We start from the raw sequence: 22,865 nt of genomic DNA on the forward strand, positions 1-22,865 counted from the left end.
GAAAACTCATTTCTCCAAAATGATATCCACTTTTAGGGGTGTGCCCAGTAAAGGTTACTTGGTAACAATTAGTATCAATTCTTTACCGAGATAAGTTCATCCATCACTCCTCCTTCTACCATAAACAAAAGCAAATGCACTAGAATACAAAAAGCCACGATGTCATGTGTCCGTCTGTCTGTCTGTGCATGTGTGCACTCACTGTTGATTCTCCTGAAGTTGTTAGCGAGGCTTGCACAGCCGTTGTGGGACACTGGACAGTGAGACAGGTTGCAGTTGCGGTTGTTGGCTGGGGCGCATGTGATCACTGAAGGGCGATTCTGAAACACAAAGTTGTTATTTAGGAATCACCAAAACAACATAAACAATTGTGCCACGGGTGAATAAAAAGAGCATAGAACTTAAAAAAAAGTGGGGAATATTCATGTTTAGAAAGACTGAAGGTAGATTTAAAGCTTGAGGGAGAGCGAGTGATTTATTGACCACCAGGGTTTTAGAATTTGGCAAATAAACCAAATGGGACATTTGTACTCTCCACCATCCAAGGAGACTGGCTATTGGAAGCACATTGTCCCACATCAAGACCTAACAAGATGAGGTTTTACCCAACAATTTGCAAAAGATGTACTCGGTGCTAGAACCGGATAATACAGGAAGTGCAGGTTACCTGCTGGCGCTCCACGGCGCTGACTGTGTGTGGCACTGAGGCCATAGCTGCTGTGCTGCTGCTGCGTGCAGATTCCACCATGCTGTTCTTGGTGAGCGCCAGTGGCTGGTCCATGCCCGCTAAGCTGGCGAGGTGGTGATGGTGGTGGTGGTGGTGGGCGTGGCTGTACAGGTGGTTGCCGTGAACTCCCAGAGTGCTGGGCACCACCACGCGCTCGATGGGGCTCCGGCTCCGGTCCTTAGACATGGGAGAGCTGCGGTAGTCTCCATTAGGCTTCCTGGGGAACAGAGGGGAGAGAGGCAAAGATTGGGTGGTGTGTTTATTTTAGGGGTGGAGTCAAATAGTGATACACCTCCTCTGAATTCAGTAACAAGACATATTTTAAGCAAGAAAAGAAAACTTTGCCAAATAGATAACTATTTAGATTTGCTATTTAGCTATCTCACTACCTCAATGTTTAGCGCATTGATCTCTACTTCATGGATTACAGGGCACCTGATCCAAAGTGATCGAAAACTGTGTCGTGATAGAAAAAGGATGGGGGGGGGTAAAGAGGGGCTCAGAGAGAGAGAGAGAGATGAGGGAGAAGACAAACAAAAGAGCAATTGTAAATGGGGCTCTGTGTCAAACACTGCAGGAGCAGCAGAAGCTATTAATACTGACCTCGACTCACACACGATAAGTCACACACACACACACACAACCTTTTTTGCTGTTAAGCCGAGGAAGGAACACTTTCCTAACTTCATCCGACATGGATGGACTCTCAACGTATCCCTGCACAGGGGCAGACGGGCACAAACATGATCTCTGCCAGCTGCACTCACTGCTGTCTGAGGAAAACACGGACACGGCTAATGCAGCAGCTACCTCTGAACTGCATCTCAACACTTGACTCAATCTGCTGAAGTAGACATCCGTCTTTGTGCGTCTGTTGACGCTTCTGTTCCACAACACAGCGTCCGTACTCACTACCGCGGACTGAGTACTAACGGTGAAAGCAGGTATAGGCTGGCCGCACACTTTCCACATGAAAGAGAATCAGTTCTCACCACGGCGAGATCCCGCTGTTCTCCGCAAACCGTGAGCTCATATTTTAATCGTTGAAAAAACAGCGATAAGGATAAGAGGCTGAAGTAACGACAGTTTGACAGGACACAGATCTTGGCCTCTCTTTCTTTTTTTTCCAGCTCCCGGCTCCGATGATGAAATGGTTGATACAGTGTGTAGTGAGGTGGCGGTGCTTGATACTGTGCACACTTGCTTGCAGTTTAACAGGTAGCAATTATTTTTGCACAGTGCGTCAAATGTGGTCTGTGTTCTCTGTGTGTGTGTGTGTGTGTGTGTGTGTGTGTGTGTGTGTGTGTGCGTGCGTGTGTTCAGCTGTATATTACAGCCTTAGTGCAGCTCCAGTCTCCTCCTACAATTTGAGGCCCAGTTACAGGGAGCAAGATTTACTCTCCTCTCGCTATCTCTTCTTTTCTCTCCAACTTCACAGCCCAAATGAATGCTGCCTGCCCTCCTCCTTCCTACACTGAAATATATACACTATTAGACACAAAAGCCTCAATTGGGGGGGGAACAAAGTATGACATTTCCTATAAATAAGCTGCACTCAAACATGAGATTCTCTCTTTCTCCTTTATTCTCCACCAGACACAGGGAGGCATTTCTGCAGAAGAAAGTCTTGAATGAGAATACAAAACAGACCCGAGAGTGAAAAAAGTCAAAGCGGGCCTTTAAGGTTTTGTTTGGATGCAAAACAACAAGTTCAGGCAAACAGTTGTAAATCCATGTGACCAGGCAACCTGACTGCCGGGTCAAGCATCTGGAGCCCACAGCAGCGTCCTCCACAAATAAATAGTCTCTGCAGAATACAGAGCGGGAGAGAGGAAGAGCTGAGGAGAGCTGCATGTGAATGGGCCGGACCTCTACTATAAGAAAGAGTGAGGTCAGTAGTTTCCTTCGTTTGTGCCGAGCGCTTACATTAGCAGAACCCCCCCCCCCCTTTTCTTTCTCACAATCGGCAGCAAACTTCCTGAGGGTTAAAGAAGGAGAGACTTGGCAGCGTTTCTATAAACCCTGGACGACAGGCTCTTGTGTTTTCCCCACAGTGGCATCAGTTTTCTGTTATTTATCAAATAGTCAAAAAGTAACTGCATTGTGGAGTTAATCACATAACATCAGGTCATAATAATGATTATATTGAATAAGATTCCCCAAACCAAAGTCCTCCTGTAGAACTTGGTTATCTTCAGATATAAAAAATCAGCAGCAGATTAGCTAAGAGGCAATAGTAATAAAGCAACTCCCCCTCTCGTACAGCTGGGTCTCCAGTTATGGAAGTTGTCCCAAACTTTAATCATTGCCAAAGAGCAGGCATGCCCACATCCTCACACAAGAGGGGCCTTTGCAGGAGCCAGTGAACGGGATCAACAAATCCGACCAATGAATGGTCGTCGCTGTCGAGTCCACCGCCGCCCCCGCCTTCCGCTCGCCTGATTGCCCACCAAAAACCCCGGGGACCGCATTTCATGCCAGGGATCAGGCATTCAAAACATACCCCTGTGCCTTTGTCTCTCTTACTCACCTCTCAATTATCGCTGGGGGTCGCAGCTGGGGAGAGAGGGAGAGGGGTGAGGGCTACGCATAAGACTCGGGTATGGGGGTGGTCAGAGGGGCGAGAGCTGAAGAGAGAGGGTTGCCAGGTCTGGGGCTAGAGGACAGGATGAGAGCTAGAAGTGGGAAGAGATGGAGAGAGGGACTAGCTACTAGAGCTATGTGGGAAATCACTCAATTATCAAAATTAAAATGAAATAAAAAAAACAAGTGAGCTCGTAGAGAGTAGATATCTACTTCACTAGAGCCTGTGTTATGTGTAGCCTGGTCATTAGTTGTAGTCAGCCACTGTTGTGGGCTTTCATTTAAAAACCCAGAGAGTCCAGACCTCAACACATAAATGATATAGTCATACATCCTGAAGCAGTCAGATCCGTCATTGAGTACAGCCTGTTAAGGAACCATTCACATGACACTCGGTCTTCAAGGTAACCTCAAGTTAAACATCAGGACTGTGATCACGTTTGAATGACTTTAAATCTGAGTACTTGTCATTTGTTCTCACAGCTTTGTAGAAGCCAACTTGCCTAATTGCCACAGTGGAAAATGAAATTAAAACAAATATAAACATAAGAATTGAAGGCTTTAAAAATATTGTTTTGTATTCCAGGTTTAGCTCTATAGCAGACCAATTTAGTGAGATAGCTATATTCTACTTTAAGGCAAACATACAGGAGCTATAAAGGTTCTACGACTTTTCTCACAATTGTGTTCTAATGTGTTCAGACAAAACCTCACAATAAATCTGTGGTTGGGCAGAGGTTCATATCGGACTCCTTTAAGAAAGAAATAAAGAGCAAGAAGAGAGAGAGAGAGAGAGAGAGAGAGAGAGAGAGAGAGAGAGAGAGAGAGAGAGAGAGAGAGAGAGAGAGAGAGACACACACACACAGGAAACATCTGGGAAGAATCAGGGCGTAAAGAGGAGACGACGACCAAAAAGAAAAAAAAAAGTAGAGGATGAAGGCTCAACCACAGGTTACAACCAGGCCCAAGCTCTGCAAGGTCTGTACAAACCCACAAAATGGACACACACACACACACACTCAGTGAGCCACAGGGCGTACCCAGCCTATGTATATAAAGTATACAAACATCTCTACACATTTTACTCTGCTAAGTCCATGTTTCAGTAGCAGGACTATGCCTAGGTTAGCAATGATATTTGTATCCTTTAAAATAGAAACGTCTAAACCCAAAAGAAACACACCTTATTAACAGATTGTGTATTACACTTAATACATCAACTTTTGCATCAATCCCAAACATCTCTTTACACAGCCGTTTTAAATCTTTCAGACTTCCACTAATGCATGAATACTGATAGGAATCAAGCACATATTTGACAGTTAACGGCCTGCAGAGAAAGAAAACTGAAGAAAATCCTTTGTTATCAAAGCTGGGACAGATCGGATATGGGAACAACCACAACAAGGTGGCAAAGAAAACAACATGAGAACACACAGAAGAAGAAAAAAAACCACCACATCCTCCTTTTCTCTGATACACACACATGTAAAACAAGGGGGTAATAATGACTTCACCTGGCTTGGTCTCTCTCTCACACACACACTAACTCCACCTCTCTGATTTTTCCCCTACTTGGCCTATGGGGAAACTTCCATGAGAACAACTTGCTGATGAAGTTCCCAGTAGAAAGCAGCTGCAGTGTCTGTGTGCTACAGTACTTACTGCAGCAAACCGACTAAATGTAATTGAGCTTTTATCGTTATTCACTATTAAAAAGCAAAAGCTGCATGTATGTACATCCAGTTTACCTTCAGTAGCTAGCATAGAAGGGCTTATGCGAGTTATTATGTGCTGCTGACATACCCAAGTATCACCATTACACAGGCCCCAGGCACAACGTTTAACCATTCCCAAAACCAAGCAGCCGATGCTACATTATAAACGTTCAAGGGGCGGGACTTAGTAAAGGGTCAGTTAGTATGTGTCATTGGTAAGTTAAACAAAATAATTCACAATAAATTCTTAATTTTGATATACTTCCCTGAGGAAATCAACAAACCCAGTGCCCACTGAGTCACATGTAACCGGGCTGCTGCAAATACACTTCCCTGCAGTTCTATTCCCCAATTATAAAACCTTGCTCTGTGACTGGCTCTTATTCTTAAGGAGGAATGAAACAGCTGAGCATGAGGACTTTTATACTGGCGGGTCTACAACTGCGGAGCGGCGGGTAGGCGAGCAGGCAGCAGCAAGCTTCCAGCCTGCAGGCTCCAGTGGCCAGGATAAGGCTTCTTTGTTCCAGACTCCTCCTACTCCTCAGAGAAAATGAGAAAGTAGCCCCTGCTGCCTGACAAGGAGCCCTCTCACCACACACACACACACACACACACACACACACACACACACACACACACACACACACACACACACACACACACACACACACACACACACACACACACACACACACACACACACACACACACACACACACACGACACATGTGCATACCTGCACAAACGCATGCAGAGTCAGCACAAACAGGGAGATCACATCCACATATCATCCTGCCAGTAGGACTGCCACTGACTTTTATCTGCAGAATTTACCATGCCATAAACTTTTCTTTACGGCAATAGTGACTTCACTGTTAAAACACTAAGGCGCCTGAGAAAAATACATTCACAACCACATCCTTAAATACACAGGCTGTTGACAAAAGCGAAAATCCGCTCATTTATCACACCTGTTAATACTGCCCCACATGAGAAAGAAAGATCGAGTCGGTGCAGAGTGTTGTTCCTCTCACCACAGCCCGTGCCTCCCCCTGACTTCAGCCTGTTGTGATTGGACAACAACAGAAACCCGAGCTTCCTTCTTCATAGCCCCACCTCAAGTCTAAGGTGTCAGGTGTCTGTCTGCGTGTTTAGTCACCCAAAATATGACACAAAAGAAAGCCAACTACAAGCAGCTCCGCAACAACACACATTATATAGCAACCGAAGCAGTCAGCGCACAGGAAAACTGCTGCTAAAGCATAACAGAGAAAATGTTTTGGGGTTTTTTTTGTTTAAGAGGAGGAATGAACAGAAAAGCTCCTAAACATGCAGGAATAGGCAACACTGAGAAGAGCAATCAGTGCAGACAAAAAAACAAGCTACACAGATAGAAGCAGCCCGCAGAATCCAAGAAAGGTGTCAGATAACCATCTCTGGACATTTGAATTGAGTGTGTGTGAGTGAGTGTGTGTGTGTGCAGTGCTCATGTTCTTGTTTTCTGTATAGAATTCTTCCCCTCCCCAAGAAACAATTCCATCCTTTTCAAATTAAACTTAATCACTATTCATACAATTGAGGGATGAGTTAAATGAAGCAGAAAGCTCATGCATTTTAAATAAAGAGGAGTTGAGTGTGAAGTCCCCTTCAATGTTTTCTATAAAACACTCACTATTTTAAGCTCGACTGTTTTTTGTAACACCCACCCATCATTCTCCACTTTGGTGTAATCACTGTTTTTTTGGACAAACACAATAGTTCAAACTGACTTACTGCAGGTTTCACTTAGCAGTTATTTTTACCAGGGAAAGACTGCCCTCAGAGAAACCTCAAATGAAATGACTACCAATAAATATACCTCTAGGATGGCCCGAAGGGAATTGGGTTTCAAAAAAGTATATCTTGATGAAGGCACTGGATTTAACTTCAAGTTGCAGCAAGTCAACTAGCAATTGACTTTTCTTGGGTAGAGATTAACCTGCAGGCCCTAGAGTCAAATAACTCCACGGTCATAATTAAAGTGAAGATTAAACAAAGGGATTGAGGCTTATTATGTGTTACTTCTAGGAAATGACCATGGTACAATAAGCAGTTCTAACCGAAGTTTAACTCCACAGAGTGGCGGCATTTAGAAGCTGTGGCGAGGAGTTCCGACACTAACCGAAAGCTGATATGACAATAAGTCCCATTGTACTACGGCAGAGCAACTTACAAAACAAAATCCAACTCGTGGACACACGAGTCGGAGCTTTTGCTTATCAATGTAAGCAGAAGTTAACCGCACTGTGCATAAAAAAACTAATATCTCACAGAGAGTGAAAAGCAACTGAGACAACGGAATAAAACACCAAGTGGTCAGATCGATTTACTGCCTGGCTGAAGAGAACAATGTTAATTCTCCCACCACTGACACATTCGCAGCAGAAAAACAAGACGACTCGGCACAAATGTCAAGACACACAAGCTAATCCTTTGATATGTGAGCCCAGACGGTCACAAGATGAAGGAACAGAGACCCTTCCCCCCCCTGTGCCACGAGAAGACAGAGATTTATATCTGTAAAGCAAAAATAAATCACTGCACTGTGACACAGGCCAGTGAGCAGATAGATGTGTAACCATTCACTTATATGCTACCTTTACAATCTAAACGTGGTGTTTGTTACTCAGAAGAAGTAACAATTTGGTTTGCAACAGTGATTTCAATCAAACTATTTGCTTAATGTGCAGCAGGTGTTTGTGCAAGCGTGAACACATGACAGTATGTACGACACATGCGCGTGTGTGTTTACACACACGCTTAACCACAAAACACACTGCCAGTAACTGTGCTCTACTCTTAATCCAGCGCTTCAAGTATATCCAGCAAATCATCCACCGTGTTCCATTGTGTCATTTCACAGCCGTGTGGACTGCGAAACGACAATTCAATTTCATTTGTAGAGCCCAACACCACAAAACACATGATGATCACTCCTGATGATAACAGCAACAGTGGATATAATAGAATGCTAATAATAAGAAAAGCAGTACAATAAACGTGACTGAGCAGCAAAAACAACATGACTTCATAACATTACTTGTATATAATTAGTATTACTTTAAACTGCACAGCTCCACCTAACATCTCCTTGCCTGCCTCCACAATAAAAAGCAATGGTCCATGACTGAGAAGAACTGAGACAGGTCCCTTCACAGCCAATAAGAGCTCCAGAATCCCTGGAATCTCTGGAAGTGGGAATGTGGGAACATTATAGGTGCGAGTAATCTTTCTGTTGTGCAGTCCCAGTTTCCAAGCTTCCAGAGACGTGTGGCTATAAGAAGAACAGCGTGGAGCCAGCTAAACCTGGCATAGCACCCTGGAGTCCAAACTGGGACTTCTGAGAAAGCCTGCCTGTCTGTGCACAGCTTCAACAAGCAAGGAGCCCGCAAAACACATGGCCAACAGAAACCCTGGCATACACGAAAGCGGTAGGGTGTATGTAGCTTCTCGGCAGCAAGGCGGCCTCCTCAACGGCCACATTGTGTGTGTGTGTGTGTGTGTGTGTGTGTGTGTGTGTGTGTGTGTGTGTGTGTGTGTGTGTGTGTGTGTGTGTGTGTGTGTGTGTGTGTGTGTGTGAGAGACAGACAGAAAAGACAAGGGTGCTGTGATTAAGGATGTTGGGATGTTGCCATAACCATGGTTATGTTATGTTGCAAAATGAATTACTGGCATTGTATAATGGATTACGCTCCGTTATCGTGGACACGCGAGGACTGTTATTATGACCCACCAGCATTGTGTTGAACGATAATCTCGTCATATCGCCCGAGCCTATAATGGCGTCTGTTAGAAAGTGTTTCTCAGTGTTCTGTACTCACAGCTGAGCGGCAAACAGTCGGCTCATCTTCGCCACGTGCTCGTTGTCGTCCATGTCGCTGTCCCCCTGGTCCCCGCTCAGCTTCCTCTTGGTGGGGCTGATGGGAGGAGGACCCGTCCTGTGGTTGGAGAGGGAAGAGGACGATGAGGAGGACGAGGACGAAGAGGAGGAGGAGGAGGAGGAAGAGGACAGAGACAGGGACTGGAGTCTGGGATCCCCCCTCAAAGCGGCTTCACCTGAGAAGAGGAGACAAGATACAAGAGAGGGAGAGAGTTATTAGTGATGTTGAACCTCTATTAAAGTTCAAAGAGGAAGATATTCTAAATGGAAAGTGTAGCACCAGCACAATCAAAACACCTTCGTGAGTACAATTAAGTTTGAATACTTTTGGTCATTTTAAAACATGACTGAGTGAACTGGTTCCTATCAACTGACATGCTTACACTTCCAAAAAAAGGTGCTTAGCCATGGGTGTACAATTATGGTAATTAGTCCAAATTATAGTATTTTCAAGTAGAAGGCAACTGTTTTATTGCCACTTTAAACACGCTGACCACAAACACTACTTCATGACAGTGTTGCCATACATGCTGTGTTCCAGCTCAAACGTTTTCAATTTGTGTTGACTTGTACAGTTTGCTGAGTGAGGCACGAACCTCTGGCATGAACTGGAGTATCTGGTTTAGTAATGTTTTGGAGGAAATAGTTGTGGACGTCTTCTGCATACGTTTAAATGTGGCGTGTGTGAACTATTTCTCTCTGCTAACCTGCAGTCTTGTCCCGGTACAGGAGGCCTACAGAGCCGTGGGTGAGTGGGAGTAAGAGCAAGAGAGAATCAGGAAAACTACCACTGGCTCCGTCTCAGCTCGGGGACTTTCCACTGCTTCCACCTCATGCATCCCGTCTGACTTTCCCCAAACAAAACATAAAGCCCAGAGTAAAAAAAAAACCCATTCCTACAGGCACTTTTCTCCACAACTACTCTCGTACTTTTTAGCAACACAAAGTGTTTTTTCCCTGTGTAATTTTAAACTAATTTAATATTACAAATGCTGTTATTTTTCAGGTATTAGCGTTGGAGGATTAAGTCCCACAATGTTTAATGGTTGTGCTTATTCTGCTACAGTCTCTCGACTTACAATTTGGACCGGCATTCATGAATAAACCAAAAGGCACAAAGTAGTGATACATCTCCTGGCCATTGATTCTGAGGATCTAAATAAATGGTGATACTTTAAACACGGCTAGCAGCATAATACTGAACTGTTTGTTCACTGCATTCATTTTCTAAATCACTCGAGGAAGTTTCCTGTAAACTAGAGTGGACAGAGTTCTTTTGGAGGAGAGACAACAGGGACTTTTTGGGTGCATACGGTCGTAAACAACTGTATCATTAAGTCACACACACACACAATGAAAAGGCTTTGTGCTGGTGTGCTCTATTCCTACACTGTTCCTCTATGTATGTTTAGTTTGAGCACGGCCTCCCAAACACAGCAGCAGCTCCTCCCCCCTCTCTCCCCCTCTCTCTCTCTAGCATGTTCCTGCTAGCCCCGCTGTGTACCATGGCAACAAGGGTGACATCATTGTTTTTGGCAGGACAGAGGGCTGGCAATAAAAAGAAGGGAGACAGTGACACCACACCGTCCAATCAGGATCCAGGACCCATAGCGGCTTGTTAGAGCTTCAGGAGTGAAGTGCTCGACAAGGGGAGAACAAACGGGACATCTGGCCGTTTAGAGTCAAACACTGAAGACCTAACTGCTGCTCAACAGTTAACCTGAGCAACAGTACACTCAGGTACCAGTTAGGTCTAAAACTACTGCAGCCTTGCAATGAATCCTACATTCAGAGATGACTGCATTAGTTCTAGCTAAGGATCCCTAATAAACTGGAAACTGAGTGTATAGATTTACTTAAAAAAAGAAAAAAACTAACCTGTGTGAGGCATGCCTCTTCCACCAATACAGAATAAAATGTAAACATATCATTGATGATATGTGCACACAGCAGCATGCAAAATAAACTGTAGAAATAGGCAGAAGCACAAAACGCCAAACCGAGAAAGGACTCCATCTCTGGTATACATATTTGTTCATTAGATACAGGACACTGCAATATTTCGATAAAACGCCATTTGTTTTGTTCAATGAGCAGACAATCAGTGGAAGTAGAGCTGCAGCACAGAAGTAAGACTCCACTCTCTGCCCTCTCAGTTCATCAGGTCCATGTGATCAAAGCCTGTTTCTCTTGACAGAACTTCAAACAGCTTGGAATCAGGATGAGATTGGATTACAAAAAGAGGTCAACCCCTGCATCTCTTCATTTCCCTCTCATTTTCTCCCTCTCTCCTGTTTCCCCTTGAGGTACTTAAAAAAGGATGAGTCCGAGCATGCCCTCTTCTTCTTCTCTCTCTGCAGAGCAGCAGCTCGGTTATTTTTGGCTCAGTTTCTCTGTAACCTGAACTTGGCCCTCTGGGTTGCCTGAATTTTCTAAGTCCATTGAGGTTTTAGGCTTTTAAACGCTTAAAAAGGACACAGAGAGAGAAAAAAAAAAAGCTCTTCCACAGAAGTTGTTGTCTGTGTGAGCTGAACTTTTAAACCGGATGTCAGATTGGTTTGATCTCCGACAGACAAGAGAAAAGGAGAGCGAGACAGACAAAAGAGAAGGAGACGTTTACAAAAGTAGATGGCCTTAAGGAGGTTTTCAACCTTGTTTATTTCCCAGCGCTCAGCAGCAAAAAGAGACAGTCAGCATTCCCCTGCACCCCTCCCACCCTGCAGGCCTACAAGTGATAGCAGCTTTACAGACAGAGAAAGGGAGCGCTGGAGAGAGAGAGACGCATGAACAGACGGACTGACCGAGAAAGAGAAAACATTGCATATTACACAGATCCTAATATGTATATATATACAAATCAATTACACAGCTGGCTAAAAACAGTCATTTTCAAATATATCAGTCAACACAGCACAGTATAATGTGGTTGGGAAATAATATAGTTTGAAATTAAATGAGAGCAATCAGCTGGTGTGAGACTGGAGCAATTGTTTAGAATGACGCACATGTCTTATTATTAAATCAATGGACTTCCTTCATCAATTACTGTCGCAACAATGTAATAATGTATGATATACTGGGCTCTAAAGGGCACACAGGATAAGGTTGAGAGTCACAGTTTGGTTTTTAAACTAAACTTTGTCAGTCAAATTAATGTCAGAAGGGGTGTGTCCATAACCAAAGTAACACACCTGGATTTACTACCAACCTTTCTTTCAACTGTCACCTATACACACCAATGTCTGATTCTTAATGTTGTTCAATTTTGCATTCATGCCCAAGAAGAGTCACAGAGGAAACTGGATGTGGATCAATGTCTTTATAATAACCGACTGTCTACGCGTCAGCCCCAGAACAACAGACGTCAATGAAAGGCTTCTTGCTTTTTAGATTGTGTCGACGAGATGCTTGCTCCATTCCATTTCACATCATTCCACGAATTGACCCGATGCTCAAACTAATTATTATTTTATCACAAACTGTATTAACACACAGAAGACTTGATCAGAGGAGGATTTGTGTTTCAGTGTAATAAGCCTCAAAGCACGAGGTGGGGGTTTGATGAAGCCAATTATTTAGGTTCATGCCACTAGTCACAGGTGTCACCGTTAGTTTTTGGCTGTGCTCCGTTAACATGATGTGGCGGTTGTTTGTGATCAAACTCATTGGAAGTGATGGATACTCACTATGGACACAGAGTATTGGTAATGTTGTGTATGTTTTTTCTGAATTCATGTCGTAACGTTTCAGATCAGTTAGCAGCTGAAGCACGGGACTCGTGGTCACTACAGTAGCAGTGCAGTATGTGCACAGTGTGTTTGTCGTGAGGAGACCCAAGTTAAGTTTCTGTGTCTTGTGTCAGCCAGCTGATGATCATGGTGAAGGGGGTTAGCCCCAAAGTCAAGGTAGACCGACCTTTAAGGTGGACTAGCGCTATTCTCCTAGTGACAAGTCGCTCCTCTGAAGCTTTTAAAGTTTCTTTTAACTGTTAAACTAATGGCAAGGTTAAACGGTGGAATATGAACACCGCCACTGCTAACTCCGTGTATATATATATATATATATATATATATATATATATATATATATATATATGAGCATTTATTTGAGGGGGAATGTATTGTGAGTATGTGTGCTCATGCATACAATAACAAGTCAGCACACCCATAATATCACAAAGCTCATCCAACCCCCTTCTTGAGTCGACATGTTTGAACACGAACGGCTTTTCTTTCACTCTTTTTTTCCAGGGTTGGCTCTTTTCCCTCTTCAATTATCTTTGTTTTCTTATCGCGGGGCACGTGATGGAGTCAGTTTTTAGCTCAGTCAGCTCAAAACAACACTCGCACACAATAAAAAAACAAACAGAAGAACCAATAGATGGGCCAATCGTGTAGAGATGAGCTTAAGATAGAAATAAAGCATTGTGTCCGAACACATCGCCTACAAGAGACACCCAGAGGATATAAAAGTATAGAAACACCACTAAAAAAAAAAGAAAGTAGCATCCTCCCATATTCACTTCACTGAGAAAGACAGGATTACACCTGAGAAAGATGAAGATTTGCAGTGATACAGAAAACCCTTCTGATTGACTTCAACCCCTCTTATCTGCTGCACCATCCCTACACTGAAGAATGATCTTTACTGTCACTGACATTTCTCAAAACTTGAAAAGTCACATGCCTCAAAGAGCAATAATTTTGGGTCAAACAGGAATTGCAACACAACACTCTCTCCTCCCCCCCCCCCCCCCCACCCCCCCCACACACAAAGCAGTGAAACAGACAGAAGTACAGCTCTGTTAACAGAGACCATAATCACATGCTCAACCACTTAAAAAACAACAACATGTTTCTTCTACTTGCTGCTATAAAATGGCACTTGGCCACCTGCCAAACTGCCTCTGTGACCCTCCCTCAAATCTGCAAAACGGGTTTTCAGTCGCACAGTCTTAATAGGAGTGCTATTAAAAGTTAATGTTGTGTTACATGTAGAGAAGAGCTGCTAACTGTGGCACAGCAGCAGAGAGGAGATGAAAAGAAAGCCTGCCGATCAGTCTGTAATGAACAATCCTAACATTTGTTCTACTGGGTCCTGTGCATTTGTTGCAGTTCATGACAAAAAGCTGACTTGAGTAGACTGTTTTCTTTCCAGTGCTGGAGTTGATTTCTGCATGTTGTGATAGAAATCAGAAAACAGAGGACACAGCTTGTATTAATCCCCCCAAAAAAAGACTAATATTTTACATACATGGGAGGACTGACTGCAGGACAAGAGTTACACTCCTCCAATAGTCAATCACTTTGCAAATAAGCTGTTCATGAGTTCATGACATAACACGAAATTATGCACAGCTCATGCAAAAAAAGGACAAGAGCAAAGAAGAGAAGAGAAAGAGAAATATCAGCCCTTATCTAATAGACAACTGGGTCAAATCACTACACACACCGTGCCAATACGTGAGATATTGTCACATCCTGATACAGCTAAAACCAGACATTTAACCACATATATCACAACGTTAGGAATGCAAGAGCTTGATATGAATAGTAGACAGCAAAAACTCAGAATAACTGAGCAACTACTGTGAGTAGTATAGTGGGAATCAGCCATAGGAGGAGAGCCATGAAATTACGTCGCTAACGGTTAAAACTACGCTCCATGGGAAATATAAGTTAATGTTTCCAATAGCGTGTTAGCACCAAGTTCAAACAGTTGAAATGGTTATAAACCATTTAACTCCATATTCATAAGTCGTTACAAACTCAATTAATCAACATGTGTTGAAAGCGACAACTTCTCTCCGCAGGGCTCGTGGAAAGTAACAGCTCAACGTTAAGCTTCGGTGAGTTGAGTGAAAACTTCGCTCCACCACGTCGCTAACTGTTAACTCACAGCGTTAACGGACACTTCGAGTATTTGTTTTGTTTTTTAAAACGGACCAAACCGTTCACTTTACCTTCGTAGCAGAGAATGCCAATGTTGTTGTTCATTTTGTCCAGGTACTGGTAGTTCAACAGGTCCATTTTCGTTAGAAGCATTTATCGAGTTTTTACCCCCCAAAAAAAGACCAGCTTTTTTTCTTCTTCTTCTTCTTTTTCTTCTTCAACTCTCAAGCGACGGTCAAAAAGCTAAAGGCCCAGCCTCCAACTTTTGTTTTCTAGAAACCACTTTAATAAAATTAAACCAGAAGAGGATTGACACCGAGCCAAGGATACCTTTTCAACAAACAAAACAATATGGGTAAAATGTATCGCGGCGATAAAGAGCAACAGAAGAGTAGCGTCAGTTGTCCTCACAGCCAGCTGTAAGTCGACTGCACTGACACGCAGGCTATGCTCGGTATGACTCCTGCGCTGCACCAGCGGTTTGCTCTGGGGCTGAGAGGAGCGCACTGGGCATGCTCCATAAATCCCTGGAGCGCCTCAAATATCAGGGAAGTTTTACGTGCAAGATCAGTCTCTCCAAACACATCCGGACACCCAAAGCGCTGCAGTCATCCCATGTTAACTTTGCAGGGAGGTATACAAAAAGAGTGGCCTATAATAAAGACCAAATGCTGTAGTTTTGACACCGAATAGTAAACGTTCCGATGGTTATTGAGGTTGTGCATGAAGTCCCTCTAGGAATATAGAAGTGATAACTGAGGAGATTAGTATAACTTTATCAGTGTGAGTCCCTGCAGGACTAATATAGTGATAGCAGAGAAGTATATAAAGATAGATAAGTCGGTGTAAACTTGTCTGTGGGAATAAGTCAGCGAATGTTTGAAGACATCAGAGCGTGAAGGTGAGAAAACTAAAAGTTTAGATGAAAAGAGAGGGAAGGAAAAACGTAGAAGAATTCTTTTTTTTTTACAAAGATGGTGGTTTCCCGCAATCTACATTGTTTTATTTTTTATTTTTCATGCTTCTTTCAACAGAATATAATATAATATTAAGGTTTGATTTTTATTCATACCAAGATTACCCCTCTAGGGTATAGGGACATTAAGTTAAACATGTTAAAAGGAAAAACAATGTAGATTTATATATTCTATGTGCAAAAATAAATTGCCTATAGTTGCCTTATAAGTGGAGGGTAAACTTCCGTGAACATGTTAATGGGTATGAAAAGTTATCTAGGCCCAGGAGCGCATCCTCAGTCTCAGCGTGGTTCTCTCCTGCCCTCTGGTGCTTAAGAAAGGCTACTCCCAGGTTCTGTCTTCAATAAAGGGGGCCGATGTGGATCAAGCAGGAGGCAAACGGGATGAAAAGAGGAAATAGGTGGCCTCACCAAAGATGCATAGAATGTGAATATTACATGGTTTGTGTGGACAGTTTCCTCTGGATGAGAACATAATGAGCAGGGTGTGGCTGAGCTTTAGAGCATGGGTTTATACACACACACACGCATTTTCCATGTGTGTGCTTTCGTGTGACACATACCCACAAAACACACAGACCGGGGAAATGAGAGACATTAGAAAAGCTCAGACAACATAATACACACTTACAAAGTACTGCATTCTTAATAGGTAAGACCCAGCTTTGAAGTCAAAATGGAATATTTCCTCAAAGCAATTGAAATGACTCAGAAAGTTCTGTATTGCCGTGCCTTCATTCAGTCTTGAACCCAAAGCTCTTTAATACCTGTGAGCAAATATATCAAAGAAAGAATAAGATATAGTGATAATAAATCATGAGAAACTCAAAGCAAGAGAAAAGAGCTTCAGGCAGTTGGATGTACTTTTATATCATGGGCTCCATGCAGGCTAAAAGCTCTGTAGACTACATTTAAGGGGACAAAGTCAGAGGGAAAGTTATGGCTGCTTCGCTGGTCACGGTCTCACTAAAACATGCATCTCTGAACTTCTAACACGGCTCAAAACTGGATTAACAGACTAATTATACGGAGGGTTTTACCCGCCTGGTCTCTCGTCTACACACAGGCCACAACAACAAAACAAACAAAGACAGAATGTGTGCCCGAACACTCATACATCTAACCTACCCTACCTATCTGTAACGCCTCCCCCTTCCTCTCTCATACACTCACAAGCACATAAACAAAAGGCCTCTCCCCTCCAGTCCTCCCCCTCTAACGGCAGCTCAGAACTAAGGAACACGGCTCCTGTCTCATTGGATACCCATTGTTTCCAGTTTCACACACACAACGAGGCTCAGTGTAGACAGAGAGGCCATTCAGTGGGACTGCTTCTACTACAGCTGGTGCTGCAGATTACAACTAACTCAGAGGGGCTGAACTCAAAGCAGTGCATCGAAAAAGTAAGCTGAAAGTTGTTGCACAATTCACATTGTACTGCATGCGAGAACATACACAAATTTGTTCTGAGAAGTCAAAATAAAATTGGCAAAAGGCTCTACGAAGATCGGTCGATGTCCCAACCTTTCAGGAAGTGTAAACCACAAAGCTGTGATGAGACAGCTCAACTGGTTCAGGTGGCACTAGTCACTAAACGTCTTCACACATGTTCAACATGTTGAAAACAAGAAGTCATTCTCTTTGCTGGAGAGCCGGATGAAAGACAGTCAGTAACAGACTAGTGCCCCCATATGTCTGCCAGACCTCTGTACATCAGCTTATTTTAGTCTCGCTGCTGCTTACCAGAAGCACAATGCGTTTCCCTGTGACTGCATTTGCGTCAACGTGCTCATTTGTCTTACAACTATCATAAACACTTGACTTCAAATGTACTTCAAAAGGGGAAGAAACAGTCTTGAACACAGTGTCTTTGTTCTGGCTTGTATGCTGTATGATTGAATAACTATACTAAGGAGATTAATGGTTACACAACAAGTTGGTGAAATTCCACCTTTCTTCCATAGGGACAAGTTGGTACGAATAACATGGCCTGCAGTGATACTAACCTTTCCTCACCTCTGTTTCCACATCTTGCCTTCGTCAGCATGACTCAAAAGTAAAGCGCTCGCTGTGGGGCTGATGATCTATTGTGATGCCCGGCAGCAGCTGTAGGGATAGCCGCTGTAAGAAAAGTGTCCGCGTAATTGAAGTCCTTGGACCGTGGTAATATAGTTTGATTTCTACTCTGGAGCACTTGATTAGCAGCGTTTTATTTAGTTTCAAGATGAAATGGATATAGGATCCATTAACGCACTCACCCATGTTTCATTTAGCGGTGTAGGTATACAACTGCCCTTCATCTCCAGTACAGAGTTCCTGCCTTCCTGTCATTATCCTCGTTACTTCCTGCATGTCTTATTTATTTATCTATCTAATCTATCATGCCAAGGCGCTACCACACCTACCAAATCCTCTGAGGTGTTGTGTGTCTCTCTGAACAGGTCTGGGCCTCTCCAGGGAGCGGGTGTGTCTAGATAACAACAGCACACAGGCCAGGTGGTGATTCATTCTAATGCTTCATTAACACGCTCCGCTGTTGTGACACAAACACTAGAGAAAATAAAAGACCATAGGATGATGGTAGAGTGTAAAGAAAGCCCAACTTGTTTCAGTTTTTCTCACCTTTTCCTGCTTCCTTTCCTAGAATTCAGTCTTTACATAACTAAACTATCTTTATGGCTCGTTGAAAATGAATGAAAGAGGAAAAAAACGTAAGTTCCTCAAGTTGGCTTTAAACTTTATTATGAACACGATTCTTAACAAGCCAGAGTGGAAGAACAACTTATATACTGGCAGAGATCAAAGGTCAAATCCTTGATTCCTTCTGTTGCAATACCACCACACCATTACAGGCTTTGTTTACATGGTGACATAATGCATTGAAGACATTTATCCCCTCGGAAATTTCTTGTGTCAGCTCTTGTTATCAGGGCGGTTACATAACTGTAACTTCTACACAAACCTTGAGGCTATAAAAGGTTTGGTTACATATATAACGTCTACAAAACACCCGAGTAGGAAAGACCTGTATTACAAGTCATGATGCTCACGGTAATTTTTAACCTTTCTTGAAGACAAACTTTTTACAAATCCTGGACGGTTTAATCAGATTGCACATTTAAATGTCCCTGCTTCTCAAAAGCCACCAGACGAAGAACCACATTTTCATCTTTCTGTGAAGACATTTACATTATCTTCCCCGTATTCAGAGGCACAATTACACAGCAGCGCCACGTTCATGAGAGTGTTTAAATACAGACTCCCAGAGGAGGAAATATCAGGTTACTCCACCGAAACAATGTTAACAGGTGATCGTGTGAAAGTGAAGCTGTTTGTCATTCACCACCGTTGTGTTGTTTGCTCTTTAGTCTGCACTCCTTGTCGATTTAACAAATCTCTTCTCTCACAATGAAATATCTAAACGTCCATCCTGAACCTCTTCTTTCCTCCAAATCCCTTTTCCTCTCTCCGTCTCTTTCCGCATCCCCCTCCCTGCCAAATTTTGTTTACAACAGAAACAAAACAAACACGAGGCAGACGGTGGCGGCGCTCTCACACTAGGGCGACTTGTGAGGTTAGATATCTACTGTGTGTTATTACAAGTATGCAACTGCCTGGAACACAACTCAAGAGTCGATTGTGAGATGCAAATGTTTTCAGAGCAGCAGAGACTCAGATGTCTCGTATGGTAACAGGAAAGGCGTAACGTATTTATTCTACGCAGCAGTGACTCCTGTTTGAACAGAACATTCAGAAAATAAAACTTTGGATAATTATGTTGCATAACTTTGACATGAAAATGTGAGTCTGGTCAATGTCTGTTTTGTTAATAACTGAATAAAGAGCAAGCAATTTGAAATAAATAACACGAAACAGATCTTATTTCTGGTATTGGGAAATGATCCATGCTTTCATAGGCCAATGGGACCCTGTGATAACATTCTTGTCATGCTAACAATTAGGTGGTAACAATCTGACCCCAGGGGCTTATTGGCTAAGACCGATCCTACGTGGGACAGCAGGCTCTGTGCCATTACCACACTCATGTTCTGCATCTGTGCCTGGATTACAGCCTCGGCATGCTCAGATGTCGTCAACAAACCTTTATCTCTGGATGCCGAGACTACAAATACAATACATACTTTTCTGAGAAGAGTATGTTCACAGAATATCAGACCTCTTCTCCAATGGCATTTGGGACAAAATGACCTTGAGGATTAATACTCTAAATCTCTTTTCATGTTGTGTGCTAACTTATCCTTCTGAATACCTGCACATATGGGATAAATACAACTCTCTGAGTCATTAATCAAATCAACTGATTTCACTAAAGCTCAGTCTGTCTCAGCAGGAACACTTTTTTAGCACTAAAAAAGGTTAACTGTGTGAATAGTTTTAAGATCCCGTTTCATTTCATTCTCAGTAACTATGGTGAATGCTATCAAAAAGAGAGGCATGTAAAGTATGTGTGATCAGCACAGCTCTGGGAAAAAGTTCCCTCGCTAAGACAGCAGTGCTGGTTTGGGACCAGCAAGCATGGAATTTACTGAGGGCAAATGTGGTACATGAGTTATTTAACATTTGAGCCAATATTAAGAAAAGTAGCCATAGCCACCCCAAATTCAAGCAATCACTTTTGTCAGGTGAGGACCCTGAACACATGACTATTCTACTGAGGTATTTCTATGTACAGGTGGGAGTGAGAAGCTCCATCTATTAAGGTAGTGGCTAAACATTTGACCTGTACAGTGTGGTGGATGACTTCAGAAAACCTCGATCTAGACTAAAAGACCAGATATCCACCTATCTTTGTATACACTCTTTTATCTTTATATATAAAACAGCCAGCGGGGAGGGTAGGGTGGATTGTTATGTACTGTTTTTTGAAATTGAGCTACACAAAACTATTTTAGAAATCAGACAAAGTGTAAAAACCTGTTGGCTTGTTACGAAAAAAAAGAGCAAAGAGGGAAACATGATTACTGGCATATAAATATCCATGTGGAAGAAAACAGCAACAAGTCAAAGTGGAAAACAGAAATGCTTGAAAAACAAGGTTGGATTGTATTTAACCTTGTGACCCTTTGACCCTGTGACCATGGTGGCCCCTTGCCCCTTCATTCTGAATGGCCGCCCATTAAACCATGACGATAGCAAAGCAGCGTGTATGTGTGTGTGTGTGTGTGTGTGTGTGTGTGTGTGTGTGTGTGTGTGTGTGTGTGTGTGTGTGTGTGTGTGTGTGAGTTAAACTGCAGAGCGGAGTCTTTCTCGAGGCAGAGAGAGATGAATGTGGGAGGAGGGTAAGACAACAACAGATAGACTGATGGTAAGGAGGAGTGACTGGGAAGCCGTCACTTCCCACAACCAGCTTTTTATTCATCTTGAATGAGAAGCAATGAACTGATTTATTTATACGCATTTTACATTCAAACCAAGCTCGCTTTGAGAAGCACGATTGTCAAATGAGCAGCACAGACAACCCGAACCGAGAGTGACTGATGCATTAAACAACCTTAATCCCTATTCGTTTTGATAGAAACTAAACATACACACTGTTATAGTAGTTGGATTTGTTAAAGCAATAATTTGACATTTTGAGAGCTGCATTTCTTCATGTTCTTGCCAGGAGTGGGATGAGAAGATTGATACTACATTCATGTCTGTCAGCCAGTTAGCTTAGCTTAGGATAAACACTGGAAGCTGGGGTAACCCGCTAGCAAGGCAACAAAATCCAGCATATCTTAAACTAACCACTAATAATGAAATGGATTCTTTCTTGGGCTACCGCAGTGACCTCTTGGAGACTTGTCTTCAGTAAGAGGTTGCCACACAACCAGCAGTGACTCCAGGATGGGGCCAGGCTAGCCGTTTCCCCCTGTTTCCAGTCTTTGTGCTAAGCTAAGCTAACTTGTCGCTGGCTACAGGCTCATATTGAACAGACATAGATGAAAGTGGTATGACTCTTTCCTTTAACTCCCTGCAAGAAAGTTAGTAAATACATTTACCAAAAATGTCAACCCTTGCTCTAATGTAGGCTACAGTTTCACTATATTCACATCAGGACAAAGCAAGAGTGAGCATGTTCTGTCATTTGCCAAATTGTAAAAACACTTACCAGTAATAAAACAGAAAGATTAAAAAAATTCAAATAAAAAAATTGTTTGTGCATTAATGTTAACTGTCCTGCCGCCTACCTGCGCCCAGTCTACCTGCACACCTGCCATCAATAAGCTCGTCACCTCTATCTGCTCTGCACACACCTGTCAGCAATCTACTCATCAACTTTACAGTATATCAACTCTGGCTTTGCTCCTACTCCTCACCAGATCATTGTCTCAGTTACTGTGCGGGTTCACGCTTCAGTAGTGTCCATGTTTTCTTTAAGAACTTTTGCCTGCCTGCCGACACCGCTGAACAGTCCGTCTTCCACCATCATTTCCACTCCACCCCACCTTCCTTCACTGTGGACAATAAATCGTCAACAACTTCACCTACCTCTTGTCAGTGTCTTGCATTTGGGTCCAACATACTATCGGATCATTACATAATAAAGCAGTGTGCCTTGCTTTTTTTATTTGGGGGGGGGGGGTAACAGTATTCTGCCTATCAATGCATCAAGAGCTCCTGCTTTGTGTTTTATTGCTGTCAGATAAAAGTAGCTCTTCTTCCCTCATTTTTTATTACACTATAGCAGATGTTTGTCAGCTCTGTCCATCACAGTGCTAGAGTATGGTTAACTACAGTGTAGCCCCAGTTATGCTTTATCATTTGACCCACCCCAACCATTTAGGAGCACCCACAGTGCACCGACTCCAGTTTTAAGGCCAGTGCCTCAGTGAAGGGCAAGATTACTACAGTAATACCTCACATCTTGTAAAAGTCTTCTGTGGTGACACAAAAAAAGAGATTAGACACTTATAGAGAGAAAACGAGCAGGAATGTAACAATGAAGTCACCGTTAAAGTTTAACGAGTGTTACCCTGCACACTGTCTGTACATCACTTTGAGCCAGTTATCATGGCATCGTTATCGCACTCATAAAACTTTTGCT

The 22,865-nt window shown here is 42.9% G+C and overlaps 1 protein-coding gene across 2 annotated transcripts in view; it reads right to left on the reverse strand.

Annotated features, from left to right (window-relative positions):
- vgll4b (vestigial-like family member 4b) overlaps positions 1–22,865 on the reverse strand; it is a 36,787-nt gene that overhangs the window by 5,622 nt on the left and 8,300 nt on the right. Inside the window, exons 1-4 of one of the 2 annotated variants that reach the window (XM_079156625.1) lie at positions 14,910–15,219; positions 8,889–9,123; positions 668–944; positions 203–320 (exon numbers count right to left, since the gene is read on the reverse strand). In XM_079156625.1, coding sequence (XP_079012751.1) covers positions 203–320; positions 668–944; positions 8,889–9,123; positions 14,910–14,991 — 712 coding nt within the window. In that variant the 5' untranslated portion in view covers positions 14,992–15,219. Of the gene's footprint in view, positions 1–202; positions 321–667; positions 945–8,888; positions 9,124–14,909; positions 15,220–22,865 lie in introns of those variants that run through there. The other variant, XM_079156626.1, reaches the window with a different exon arrangement.

Source organism: Pholis gunnellus (genome assembly GCF_910591455.1).
Source record: "Pholis gunnellus genome assembly, chromosome: 3".
Classification (NCBI taxonomy): Eukaryota; Metazoa; Chordata; class Actinopteri; order Perciformes; family Pholidae; genus Pholis; species Pholis gunnellus.